Source organism: Theropithecus gelada, chromosome 6, assembly GCF_003255815.1.
Source record: "Theropithecus gelada isolate Dixy chromosome 6, Tgel_1.0, whole genome shotgun sequence".
NCBI classification, from domain to species: Eukaryota; Metazoa; Chordata; class Mammalia; order Primates; family Cercopithecidae; genus Theropithecus; species Theropithecus gelada.
The window spans coordinates 143,886,453-143,901,088 of record NC_037673.1 but is presented as its reverse complement, the minus strand read 5'-3'; the positions used below and the strand labels follow the sequence as shown (position 1 = coordinate 143,901,088).

Sequence of the window (14,636 nt, the reverse complement as noted above, 5' to 3'; positions counted from 1 at the left end):
GTTTATGTGGCAAAGTCTGCATCAGAGTATACCTGGGTGGATGTGGGGAAGAGAATGAGGTTATGAAAGCATAGACGTACGTAAGTAAAGTCTGCATATATGTGAGGTAACATGAAAAGTGAAGTCTTTGGTTGTGTGATTTTGAAGTAAATCTGGGCTTGGGTGTGAATCTAAGTGTCGGTTCTGACTGAGGTAAACCTGGACTTGTGTTAGTGTGTGAGATTAAAATCTGGGGTTTGTTGTATGAGGGACAGGGCATTAATGAAGAGTGCTTTGCAAGGCAAAATCTAAGAGTGTGTGTGTGTGTGTGTGTGTGTGTGATCTAAAATGTAATTGTGTGTGAGGCAAATTAGGGGTGGTAAAAAGCAAATTCTAGAATATTATATAGAAACCAGGAAAGGGCTTACGTGAGTCAAAGGGCTTTTGTGACTCTCAATGAAGTAAGAGGACTTCTCTTTCAGTGTGTGTGTTTGTGTTGTGTGTATAAGCCAATTCAGGACTTTATGTGAGAGTGTGGGTTTGCAAGGCAGATTCTAGAACTGGGTGTAATTGTGAGTGTCATCCTAAAGATCAGGATGAGGCAAGTCCGGGGTTCTGGGTAGGATTGCGAGTCTGTAGTAAATTTGAGTTTGTATGTGTTAGTTGTAAATCAGGACTTGGCTTTGAGATGAATCCACCTGGGTCAGCTGGGTTTTTGTGCACGAGGGACGTCAGAAAGCTTTGTGTTTGTGAGGCAAACTAGGGAGTTAGTGTGGGTGAAGCAGTCAAGTGCTTGAGTGTGAACATTTCTAAGACGTCTGAATTGCAGGAAAGTGTGTGAAGCAAGGCTGTTGCGCGAGCGGGCAGTGTGCGCCTGTGTGTGCGTGTGCGCGCGCGCCAAGTTTGGTTTGTGATTGTGATGGGCACCGACGCTGCGTCAGCCCGGGAGGCCACGTTAGGGTTGGGGGTGCGTGAGGAGGTGCGGCCGGGCGAGAGGTCCAGCGAGCGAGCCAAGCGCGCCGCTACTCCGGGCCCCTGCGCCGCGCGCTAGCTGGCTGTGTGGCTCTCTGGCTCGCTAGGGACAGGCAGGAATCGGAGCAGCACTGCCGCCTCTGGCGCGAAGGCTCAGGCGCCTCCTCCCGCCCCAGTCACTGTGGCTCGGCGCACGCTGCCGGCGGCTGCCCTTTCCGCCTCTGGGGAAGAAAAACCCGCGGGCCGTTTTCGCGCTTGAACCATGGCCTCGGGCCGGAGAGGCTGGGACAGCTCCCACGAAGACGATCTGCCCGTGTACCTGGCCAGGCCGGGCACCACGGACCAGGTCCCGCGGCAGAAATACGGCGGCATGTTCTGCAACGTGGAGGGCGCCTTCGAGAGCAAGACGCTGGATTTCGATGCCCTCAGCGTGGGGCAGCGGGGCGCGAAGACTCCTCGGAGCGGCCAGGGCAGCGACCGAGGCTCAGGGAGCCGGCCCGGGACCGAGGGGGACACCCCGCGCAGGGGCCAAGGCCGGGAAGAGAGCAGGGAGCCCGCGCCCGCGTCCCCCGCGCCCTCCGGGGTGGAGATTCGGAGCGCCACCGGCAAAGAGGTGTTGCAGAACCTCGGCCCCAAGGACAAGGTAAGGGGGCCCCCGTCACTTCCCTGCTTGCCTTCGTTCCTTTCTCCAGCCCTGGCCGCCATGGCCCGGGCACAACTTTCTCCAGCTCACTTTGCACGGGGTTGGGGGACCAGGAGGAGGAAAGGGGCATCCTCCACTGAGCTCTGCGCGACTTCCTAGCCCAGACCCTGGATTCGCGCGTGTCGCCACTTGCAGCATCTTCGTGCAAGCGCGGAAAGAATGCCCAGGTTCCCCTGCCTGGAGCCGCGTCCTTTACCCCTGCCTCCTCGCCGCACTGCTGGGCCATCCGTTCTGGGTGGGTGTGTCAGCCCGGGAAGGCTTAGTGATTTCCAGCTCTTCTCTCTGTATGAGTAGCCAACAGCACAATTGTCTTGCCCCCCTCTGGCCCTAGATTAAATCTCAACCCAGGTCACCAGGGCAGAGGGCAAAGTGATGCTGGGAATATGGGGGTCATCTCCATAGTGCCCGGATGAAAGTACAGGAGGGGCGGTCTCCCCTCTGAGTCTTCAAACATCAGCTGTCCCTGAAACTTTTGGGTGTGGAGCCTCTAGACTAAACACGCGAATCTCTCTCTATGCCTCGCTTCTGTCTTAGCACGGCATTTCACATCTGTGTTTGTCAAGAGTGTATTTGTGTACACAGCTTGGCACAAGACCGGGTATCAAGGGGTCCAGCTGCCTCTGCAAGAATAGCATTATATTTTAGAAAATAGACGAGAGTATTAAGAGTGCACATTAAACTAGCATGAGATGCAAATTCCCTGCTGCTCTTAAATGTGCCAAAGCCAATTTCTTCTGTATGTGTATTTTTGAGAAACTTATGTCACACTGAACTGACTGAAGGGATGGCATTGAAATCTAGCTTGCCCTGATTTATGTGTCTATTTCATAGAGAATCAGAGATGTAGTTCAGAAATTGCAGGGCCTGGCAGGGCTGGAGCCTTCAGAGTTCAAACTGAAGCTTTCAGCTGGGGAATAATAGTAATCAGATGCCCTCACCCTTGTCTAGGTAATGGCCGCAAAATCCATCCGCATGTATTATTCTGCACTAATATGGTTAGGAATAATAACCTGAAATGGAAATGTCTGCCTCAGAGCAATTACAGTTAATGCTTATCTAGGTTTTAGTTGTTTTTCCATTAAAATGCAATAAGCTAGTGAAAGAACAGCATCTCTCTCCACTGTTTGATTTTTGAAAGTTTAGACAAACCAACCAACCAGCCTTTAACTACTAAGACCACCAGCGAAAATAAGTGCTGAAGTTAGTGCTGTTCGAGGATACCACTTGGAAAACAATGTCGGTTTCCTCTGGAATCATTCATTTAGTTTGTGATTTTCACATCATCCTTTTAGTGTGTGTTTCCCCTAAGCCTTTGCTTAGGGGAAACTTCTGATATTTTTGCTTAGGGAAAACTTCTGATATTTTGCAAATGTTTTGGTTGGTACCTAAACTGAAGAAGAGCCCTATAGAAAGGTTATTCCTTTCTTCATGTCTGAGTTGATCCGTATTGAAATGTTCCCTTCCTGACTGGAAGGGGCGGGAGTAGTGATGGAAAAGGTCGGTAACAATTGCTGTGAGTCAGTGCTATTCCCTTTGCTGAAACACCCCTGATGTAAGCCAGATAATATGCTGGGTTTGCAAGATTTAAGAATGGTAACTAGAGAAAGGGAAAATATTCCTCCTTTAAACCTAGCAATTCTCCCATTTTCCTCCCTTTTGCAAACCCTATACTTTTGGCTACTAATTGAGAAATAATAATACAACCTAGGCATCGGCAGCATTTCTGGTGCTACATAGTTATTTGTAAGTTTGGGTTTGCCATCTGCTTCATCCAGGCCATGTTATTATCTCTAATTTGGTTGAATCACACTGTTAGAAGAGACCACAGAGGTTATCAAGTTCTGAACTTGTTGTTTATTCCCTTGAGGGTAGAGATTGTGTATTTGGATTTATCTGTGTGGCTACAATGCTTGGCACATTGGAGGTGCTCAATAAATGTTTGATACACTAAACTTCCTTAATTAAACCATCTGTTTTGCCACATAGCTGGCAAAATGATCATCTGGCCTCTGCTTAAATACAACCATTGTCAGGGAGCTCACTACCTCATGAAGCAACTTTTTGGACAACTTCACTTAAAAAAAAATTAAGCCCAAATCTGCCTACCTGTAGTTTCTACAAATTATTCTTAGTTCTGACCTCTGGAAATGTAAGGGTAAATATGTTTCCTTATTCTGAGACATTTTAATGATTTTTAGATATGTGCACTCTTGTATCTGTCAGAAAAGGCTGGGTGATGCCACAGTAACAAACAACCCCCAACTCTCAGCAGCTTAATAAAAAACATAACAGCATATTTCTTGCTCCTATTTGTCCAGTGTGAGTCAACAGGAAAGCTCCATTCATTATTGTGCCTAACTTGAGGGAGGCTCCATCTCTACATGTCTGTGAATAGTATGTGGCAAATTGTATACACACTTAATTCCTTGCTGAAGTAATGAACATGATGTATGCTCACATTTCATTGGCCAAAAACCATGTCTATACTCAACTTCAGAGGAATTGGTGGAATACAATCTCGCCATGATTCTGTAAGACCAGAAAGTTTTGGCAAATAGCTCTAATATCTCTCCCAGATCTGGAGATGAACTAATGGAGTGAAACCTGTCCCAACCTTTACTAGTTATATGACTGTAAGCATGTAACTTAGCCTCTGGGTACTTCAGTTTTCTCCTGTACAAAATAAGGATAATGGTGACTACTTTGCACATAAGTATTCAGTACATATTAGTTATTACTATTACTCTTCAATTTTTACTGCCCGTTATATGTATGAGGGCAATTATCTCATTCTCCCTAAATTTCTTTCTTACCCTTATATTCCTAGCTTCTTCAGTTTTCTCTTGTATGAGCATTTTGCCATTCTGATTTCCTTTTCAAGTTATATTATATTACATATTTTGTAAATATTTTTCTCAAAATACAGTGCCCAGAACTGAATACGTTGCTTCAGATGGGATATGGTCATGGTGAAGTGCATTATGCTACTTAATTTTTTGGACTTTTATGGAACATATGCATCTGTGACTTACTATTGTCTCCATGACAAACACCCTGTCATTCAAGCTTTCAGAAACTTTTTTTCATGTAACCTGCTGTTAGGCCAGGATGTTCCCCTTCTATGCTGGTACAATTTAATTTAAAACAAACCACCCCCCAAAAAAATCTTAACTGTAGAATTTTATTTTTCTTCCTTCTATAATATTTATCACTATCTTAGCTTATTTTTCTATTATATCATAATAATCTTAAACCTTAATTCTGTAATACATTACTCCTACTGCCAGCTTTGTACCATTTGCTGAATTGATAGTAAGTACCACCTTTTGAACACTTCATGTGTGCCTATCCTAAATAGTGCTCAAAAGGTCATTTCCTCACAGAAAATGATGATACAGATAAGGAAATTGAAACACAGAGACTAATTGTTTAGTCCCAAATCACATAAATAATAAGTGGGGGAGCCAGAATTCACAATCTGATTTTTCTGATTCCGGAGTCTGTGTTCTTTCCAGGTGGGGAGGCTGCTTCTTTATTTTAGTATGACCAGCCTGACCATTGTGTCAGGTCTTGACATGTCAATATTATTCAGAGCAAGGACAGATTTTCCTGCCACACCTCTAGAACCCTTCTTCAATTTTCCCACCAGCCCATTACACAGGATACTTTGAGACCAGTTGTTCAACCTTGGAGAACAGTTGCTGCAAAATCCTTATTCTTTCAAGTTGATTGCAGAGCTATCAAAAGATATTTTTAATGTCTCGGTAAAATCAAAATATGCTTTGTATCTAGCATACCTAATTATTAACTTCTATCTTAATAAAATGAGTTTATTTAACAAATTATAATGAGGTTAAATAACAAAAGTGTTTAGCAGAATAAAAATATAAAAATGTAGGCCAGGAGCAGTGACTCATGCCTGTAATCTCAGCACTTTGAGAAACCGAGGTGGGCAGATCACTTGAGGTCAGGAGTTTGAGACCAGCCTAGCCAACATGGTGAAACCCCCGTCTCTACTAAAAATACAGGAATTAGTTGGGTGTGATAGTGAGCACCTGTAATCCCAGCTACTCAGGAGGCTGAGGCAGGAGAATCGCTTGAACCAGGAGGCGGAGGTTGCAGTCACCCAACATCATGCGACTGGACTCTAGCCTGGGCGACACAGTGAGACTCTGTCTCAAAAAAAAGGAAAAAAAAAGTCTCTGAGCGCAAAATTCCAGGTTTGAGGTAGCACTAGATGCTAATATAGTGGTTCTAAACTTATCTATAAACACCTTAAATTGTGTATTTAGAGTTTTCTCATAATAGGCATTTGTGTTACTAAAATCCTCAGCATTCGTGTTACTAAAATCCTCTGTGGTTGGCTTACACAACTTTTCGTTTATAATTTTTGATACTAAGTGTATAGAAAAGCAATTCTAAGTGAAAAGTGTGTATTTTTTATCATTTCTCAAGATGCTTTTCCATGCACACAGAATTTTCCTAGCAGTAAAAAAGTTACTAAGAGGAAGACAATTATGATATGGTCTGCCAAGAGCAAATTATATCATAAGGACTTTGTCATCCAGCAAAAACAAAGTAATGACATCATGATTACAGGGGTTTTTATTGATAACTTTCTATCAGGAGTCTTGGGTCATTTCTAGTTTCCTGCTTCCCATGTGGGCCTCTTTTGTGCAAGATGTTTCCTTCATGAAGTTGGCAGGAGCTCTGGGTGCAGAGGGAACAATCTAGAAACAAATGAGATGTGGCTGTTACCTTTTTACCATTTGTCATTTGTCTTGTTTTTCCTGGGCTAAAACTTTTCAAAATGACTCAGAGAAATTGATGTTCTCCTCCTTACCCTGCACAATGGGAGACAGCTGGAAATAGAATTCTAGGCTTATATAAAGGCCTTGCTAGCTATCAGAATCCAAACTCTGGCATGTAAATGAATTTTATAAGGCTTCTCTGACAAACGAAAGTTTGTACCAAAGCTAGGAAAAAAGGCCTCCCGCTTACCTGGCCTTCAGACCACACTTGAACGTGGGAGTAGGTTTCCTTCCCCAAACTTGGAAGTGTTTGTGACCTTGCAGAACTTTGGTTTAGTTTGACAGTAGGCATTTGAGGAACATAAAAAATATGCCTTCTCAGTAATGCTGCGATTGGCAGAGTTCCCTCAAAGTAATGGTCCCTGGAGACAGGGTTTTGCTGACAGCTCTTGTAAGTAATGTTTAAGACAGCCAGAACACCCTCTCTGATGACTTCAGTCAGTGACTCTTACAGCTGATTCTCCTGGTGATTTATTTCCACTGGGCGTTATCCCGACAAGTAATGTTTCGACGAGACAGGGAGTAAAGCTTACAAGGAAGAGGAAATCTGTCTGAGGAGGATGCAATCTGTGACTGCAAATGGAGGCAGAAGGTTCGTTTAGGTGTGTAAGCACTTTTAAAATTAAGCTTCTAGGAGAATGTAACATTAAAATATGTTTGTGACAAAGAATAATACTGCATTCAAAAAACAGTTCTACTCCATCAAAGAACATATTAGGCAAAAACAAATAAACAGAAAGTCAAAGTGGATAAAGTATTAGCAGTCTCAGTTTCCAGACCTAACGTTTAACCTGCTGTACAACTTGGGCAAGTTATCTCCCTTCCTTTCGAGCTATAGTTTCCTTCTTTCTAAAACAAAGGGGCTAGACCAAATGGTCCCTATAGTAATGGTCTTCTTGTAAACTTTCTTAATTGTGCATCTTTAAACAAAAATTTTTTGAGCGTGCTCCATATTCCTTGTGTGTGTGTGTATATATGTATACACATATGTACATATACATAAATTACATATGGAAATATCACACTAATATCTTTTGACTGGTTGGGCATTGTGGCTCATGCCTGTAATCCCAGCACTTTGGGAGCCAAGGCAGAAGGATTGCTTCAGCCCAGGAGTTTGAGACCAGACTGGGCAACATAGCGACACTCGGTCTCTAAAAATAATTTAAAAATTAACTAGGCATGGTGGTGCATGACTGTGGTCCCAGCTACCCAGGAGGCTGAGGTAAGAGGTTTGCTTGAGCCTGAAAAGTCGAGACTGCAGCCAGCCGTGACTGGAAGAGGCGACAGTGAGACCCTGTCTTTAAAAAGAAAACATCTTATGATCATCATAAAATGTAAATAAAAAATCTAAACTAAAAAAGAAGAGATACAAAAAACCCAAATATAAATTATGGTTGTTTTCCTTTATCCCAGTGGCTTGTCTTGTCCAACCAATTGGGTGAGTGCTTGGAAGTCTATGATCTCTGCCTCATAGATAATAGTCAGTGGTTCTAACAACTTAGTCATTAATGAGTCCATTGTCAGGAGTTCTTCAGTGATAGATGCCCTTTTATTGAACAATTTTTGGGAGACAAAACTGTTGAAGGCTTGTGATGAGGCTAGAGACCAAGTGCTGGTTAGTGCTCAGCTTTCTTTACAAATATGCATGTGGAGGTGGGCCGATAGCTTGTGGCTAGCAAGGGAGTCCCCATGTCTCCCTTTACCTGCTGATTTTTGTCTTTACTTATCTTTGCAAAAAGCATTATTAAGCCCCAGCTATGTAGGTGCACAATGAAAAACAAATGTTGGAAAAATGAAGATATACCAAAGAGATCAGCAGTAAGAAAACATAAACATCATTTTCTCATGATCTTCTGGAGAAAACTGCCATTAACCTAGGAGTGTATTTTCTTCCCATCTGTGTGTGTATATGTATATGTGTGTGTGTGTGTGTGTGTGTGTGTGTATCTGTGACATGCATTTTTTTTTCCAAAAGTGAGGACATGCATTATTTCTGTGTTTAATTTTTTTTATCATTTAGTATGGTCTGAAGGTTTGTGTACCCCCAAATTCGTAGGTTGAAATCCTAAGCCCCAAGGTGATGATACTGATTTGGTCATGAGCAAGGAGCCCTCATGAATGGGGTTGGTGCCCTTATGAAAGTGGCCCTAGAGAGCTGCTTTGCTCCTTGCACCGGGTGAAAGCGGGCATCCACCAGACACTGAATCTGCCTTATATTGGGCTTCCCAGTGTCCAGAATTGTAAGAAATACATTTATTATTTATAAGCCACACAGTTTATGGTATTTTGTTATAGCAGCCTGAGCAGACAGATATCACCTTTTTAAAAAAACAAGTAAGTTTGGATTTTTAGAGCAGTTTTGGATTCACAGTGAAGTTAAGAGAGTACTTCCCATATACCCCTGTCTCCATAAACACACAAGCTCCTTCACTGGCAACATTCCCCACAGGAGTGGTAGATTTTTACAACTGATGAACCTACATCAACATATCATTGGCCAGATGCGGTGGCTCACGCCTGAATCCCAGCTCTTTGGGAAACTAAGGCGGGTAGGTCACCTGAGGTCAGGAGTTCGAGACCAGGCTGTCCAACATGGCAAAACCTCGTCTCTACTAAAAATACAAATATTAGCTAAGTGTGATGGCGGGTTCCTGTAATTCCAGTTACTCAGGAGGTGAGAGAATCGCTTGAACCTGGGAGGCAGAGGTTGCAGTGAGTCCAGATCTCAACACTATACTCTAGCCTGGGCAACAGAGCAAGACTCTGCTGGGGGAAAAAAAAAAAAAGAGAGAGACACGTCATTATCACCACAAATCCATAGTTTACATTAGGTGTTGCACATTTTATGGGCTTGGACAAACATACAATGACAGGCATCTACCATTGTAATATCTGATAGGAATTAGTTTTACTGCCCTAAAAATCCTCTGTGCTGTCTCTATTCATCATTCTCTTCTGCCCTCAACTCCTGGCAACCACTGATCTTTTTACTGCCTCCATAGTTTTGTCTTTTCCAGAGTGTTGTATAGTGGGAATCATACAGGTTGGCTTCTTTCGCTTAGTAATATGCACATACATTTTCCCCACATCCTTACATGGCTTGATAGCTCATTTCTTTTTCTTGCTGAGTATTTGGATGCACAGCAGTTTATTTATTCACTGACCTGCTGAAGGATATCGTGGTTGCTTCCAGGTTTTGTTGGTTATGAATAAAGCTGCTATAAACATTCATGTGCACATACGTTTTGTGTGAACATAAGTCTTCAATTCATTTAGGTAAATACCAAGGAGCACTGTTGCTAGATCACATGGTGAGAGTACATTTAGTTTTCTAAGAAACTATGGAGTTTCACTCTTGTCACCCAGGCTGGAGTGCAGTGGGGCCATCTTGGCTCACTGCAACCTCCGCCTCCTGGGTTCAAGCAATTCTCCTTTCTCAGCCTCCCGAGTAGCTGGGATTACAGGCGCCTGCCACCAAGCTCGGCTAATTTTTGTATTTTTACTAGAGATGGGATTTCACCATGTTGGCCAGGCTGGTCTTGAACTCCTGAGCTCAAGTGATCCACCTGCCTCGACCTCCCATAGTGTTGGGATTACAGGCATGAGCCACTGCACCCGGCCAATTATGTTGTTTAATAACCACGTATTTGGGGATTTTCCAGCATTCTCTCTGTAATTTATTTCTAGTTTAATTCCATTGTGATCCAAGAGCAGCTTGCATGATTTTATTCTTTTAAATATGTTAAGATGTGTTTTATAGCCCGGAATGTCACTTCTCTTGTTGAACAGTTTATCTGTGCCTCGGAAAAATGTGTGATCTACTTTTGTTGGATGAAGTAGTCTATAGATGTCCATTTTATCCACTTCATTGATAGTATTGTTTAGCCCAACTATGTCTTCATTAATCTTACTAATTTTCTGCCTGCTGGATCTGTCCATTTTCCTTCCTTTCTTTTTCCCTCCCTCCCTCCTTTCTTTCTTTCTTTTTTTTTCTTTCTCTCTTTCTCTCCCTCTCTCCCTGTCTCCTTCTCTCTTTCTCTGTCTTTCTCTTTCTTTCTTTCTTTCTTTCTCTCTCTCTCTCTCTGTCTTTCTCTCTTTCTTTCTTTCTCTCTCTCTCTCTCTCTTTCTTTCTTTCATCTTGACAGGGTCTTGCTCTGTCACCCAGGCTGGAGTACGGTAGCATGATCATGGCTTGCAGCTGTGACTTCCTAGGCCCAGGTGATCATCCCTCCCAACACAGCCTCCTGAGTAGCTGGGACCACAGGTGTGCACACCACATCTAGCTAATTTTTAAATTTTTTGTAGAGATGCTGTCTCCCTATGTTTCCCAGGCTGGTCTCAAACTCTCAAACTCAAGTGATTCTCCTGCCTCCACCTCCCAAATTGCTGGAATTACATACATGAGCCACCATGTCCTGCCCATGATCTGTCCATTTCTGATAGAAAAGCATTAAAGTTTCCAACTATCATAATGGATTCATCTCTTTCCCCTTGAAGTTCTTTTAGGTTTTTGCCTCATGTATTTTGATCCTCTGTTGTTTGACACATACTTTTGAGGGTTTTTATGCCTTCTCGGAGAATTGATTACCCCTTTACCATTATGTAATGTCCCTCTTTATTTCTGATAACTTTGCTTGCTCTGAGGTCTATTCTGGATGAAATTAATACAGTTATTTGCACTTTCTTTTGATTAGTGTTAGCATGGTATTTCTTTCTCTATCCCTTTTCTTTTAATCTCTCTGTGTCTTTATATTTGAAGTGGGGTTTTTGTAGTTAACATAAAGTTGAGCCTTGTTTCTTGATCCATTCTGACAATCTCTTTTTTTTTTTTTTGAGACGGAGTCTCGCTCTGTCTCCCAGGCTAGAGTGCAGTGGCCGGATCTCAGCTCACTGCAAGCTCCGCCTCCCGGGTCCACGCCATTCTCCTGCCTCAGCCTCCCGAGTAGCTGGGACTACAGGCGCCCGCCACCTCACCCGGCTAGTTTTTTTTGTATTTTTTGGTAGAGACGGGGTTTCACCGTGTTAGCCAGGATGGTCTCGATCTCCTGACCTCATGATCCACCCGTCTCGGCCTCCCAAAGTGCTGGGATTACAGGCTTGAGCCACCGCGCCCGGCCAATCTCTGTCTTTTAACTGGTATATTTGGATCATTGATATGCAAGGTGATTATTGTTATAGATGGATTATAGATGGATATCTACCATATTTGTTAATGTATTCTATTTGTTGTCTTTGTTCTTCGTTCCTATTTTTGTCTTCTATAATTTTTTTGTGGTTTTAACTGAGAATTTTATATGATTCCATTTTCTCTTCTTTCTTAGCATATCAATTATACTTCTTTTTTTCAACTTTTTAAATGGTTAACCTACAGCTTGCAACATATATTTACAAATAATCCAAGTCTACTTTCAAATACTGCTGTATTATTTTATGAGTAGTGGAAGTACTTTATAATGATAAAATATTCCTAATTATTTTCTCCCATCTCTTGTATCATCACTTTCTTTTATTTCAACTATACAGAAGCAGATATAGGTACATAAGCATATATAGTAGAATACATTATTGCTATTATTATTTTGAATAAACTGTTATCTGTTAGATACATTAAGAATAGGAAAAACAAAGTTTTTATATTCCCTTTACTTATTTATTCTCTGGTGGTCTTCTTTGCTTTATGTAGATTCAAGTTTCTGACCTATATCATTTTCCTTCTCTCTGAAGAACTTCTTTTGATGATTCTTGCAAGGCCACTCTACTGGGAACAAATTCCCTCAATTTCTGTTTGTCTTTATATCTTCTTCACTTTTGAAGGATGATCTCACAAAATTCTAGGTTGATGTTTTTTATTTCTCTCAATATTTAAAATATTTGTATCCACTCTTTTCTGGTTTCTGAGGACAAGTTGGATGAAATTTTCATGTTTGCTTTGCTATAGGGAAGGTATTTCTCCCCTGTGGCTTCTTTTAGAGTTTTAAAAAATGTTTGATTTTCTGAAATTTGAGTATATGTCTAGGTGTAAGGTTTTTGTTTTTGTTTTTGTTTTTAACATTTATCTTGCTTGCTATTCTCTGAGTTTCCTGGATCTGTGGTTTAGTGCCTGACGTTAATTTGGGGAAAATTGTTAGTCATTATTGCTTCAAATATTGCTTTTGTTCCTTTCTCTCTGTCTTTTCCTTTTGGTATTTTCATTATTCATTTTACCCCTTTGGTAATTGTCCCACAGTTCTTGGATATTCTGTTTTGGTCGTTTTTTAGTCTTTTTTTTCTCCCTGTATTTCAGTTTTGGAAGTTTTTATTGTCATATCCTCAAACTTGGACATTCTTTTCTCAGCTCTGTCTAATCTACTAAATGAGCCTACCAAAAGCATTCTTCATTAATGTTGCAGTGTTTTTTTTTTTTTTTAATCTTTAGCATTAGAATTTCTGTCTTCTTACCTTATTTATCTGTTCTTCCATGTTGTCTACTTTTTCTACTAAAGCCCTTAGCATCTTAATCATAGTGTATCTAAATGCCTTCTTTTGATCATTCCAACCTTGCTGCCATAGCTGACTCTTGTTTTGATGCTTGTTTTAGTCTCTTTACCCTGGGTTTTCTGCCTTTTAGTATACCCTTCAATTTTTTGTTGAGAGGTGGGTCCATGTACTGAGTAAAAGGAACTCTAGTAAACAGGCCATTAGTAATGTAGTGGCAAGATGTAGGGGAAGAGAAAGGGTTTTACAGTCCTATGATTAGTTCTAAGTTTTTTGGTGTGCCTGTGCCCCTGGACTGTGAACATTTCAAGTGCTTCTCGGTATTGCGCTGGCACCTTATATGAGAAAGGACAGGGGGAGGGTGCTGGAGTTGCATATTTTCCTTCACCTGCTGAAGGCTGAGCTCACCAGAGTTGGGTATTATTTTGTTCTCCAAGTAGGTTAGGCTCTGACAAAACTCTAGCAGCTTAGGCTCTGATAAAGTAGTTTCTCCGGAGAGCATATCTTGTTCCTATGAACAGCATGCTTTAATGTATTTCAAAGTGGTTCCTCTCTCCTCTCCCTGACAGAAGCAGGAGAGAATTTTTCTCCAGTATTGACTATGAGGTCCTGGCAGAGTTCTTGAAGGTAAAATTCACATGCTTCCGCCACACCGCCCTGCTGCCGCCATGACTGCATCTGAATTTTTTAACTCTCTGAGTTATCCGTATCTAGCATCCAGCAATTAACCAATTGCAGTTCAAGTTTTCCTATCCCAGGCTATTTCCTGTGGAAGTTTCTGCTTATGGGTCTCTGTGTAGGTATATGTAATTCTCTGTATCTGTCTGTCTGTCTACCCAGTTTTGGGGGAAATGGTTTGTTCTGTGACCTCACTTCTCTGCCAGGTCTAAGAAGAACTGTTGATTTTTTTGTTTGTTTAGCGTTTTAGTTGTTAGGATGGAATGATGACTTCTAAGCTTCTTAACATGCTAAACCTGAAACCTTAAACTACTTCGTAGATTTCAATCATCCTGGCATCTTCACAGAGCATCAGAGATGTTCTAAAGCATAACTAACAATGGCTCTCTGTTACTCTATTTTGATGTGTCATATATTTAATTACAAATTTCCTTTAATAGGACATATATGTTTGTATTTTCAGTTGTGGTTTTATATGTACTTTCTCTTCTTTTGTTGTTATAAGCAAGAAGGTGGTAAACCTTCTTCTAGATAATCTTTGTGCACATTCATTTCATTATCAATGGAAAATTCCTGTAAAAGGCTGCATGTGATCATTTTTGTGCTGCAGGGATACTGAGCATGGGATAGATGCTTTCTACTTGAAACTTTAGGGGCAGGACTCTGGGGTGTGCAAAATCAGGGGAGCCTTTCACGTAAATTCTCTAAGAAAGAGGAGTGCAGGCCGGGCGCGGTGGCTCAAGCCTGTAATCCCAGCACTTTGGGAGGCCGAGACGGGCGGATCACGAGGTCAGGAGATCGAGACCATCCTGGTGAACACGGTGAAACCCCGTCTCTACTAAAAAAATACAAAAAAACTAGCCGGGCGAGGTGGCGGGCGCCTGTAGTCCCAGCTACTCCGGAGGCTGAGGCAGGAGAATGGCGGGAACCCGGGAGGCGGAGCTTGCAGTGAGCTGAGATCCGGCCACAGCACTCCAGCCTGGGTGACAGAGCAAGACTCCGTCTCAAAAAAAAAA

At 42.0% G+C, this 14,636-nt stretch overlaps 1 protein-coding gene across 1 annotated transcript in view; it reads left to right on the top strand.

Annotated features, from left to right (window-relative positions):
* The first annotated feature begins 814 nt into the window (after positions 1-814).
* Positions 815-14,636, top strand: part of DPYSL3 (dihydropyrimidinase like 3) — a 115,570-nt gene continuing 101,748 nt past the window's right edge. Inside the window, exon 1 of the mRNA XM_025387150.1 lies at positions 815-1,594. Within this exon, the coding sequence (XP_025242935.1) occupies positions 1,214-1,594 (381 nt within the window). The 5' untranslated portion in view covers positions 815-1,213. The remainder of the gene's footprint in view (positions 1,595-14,636) is intronic.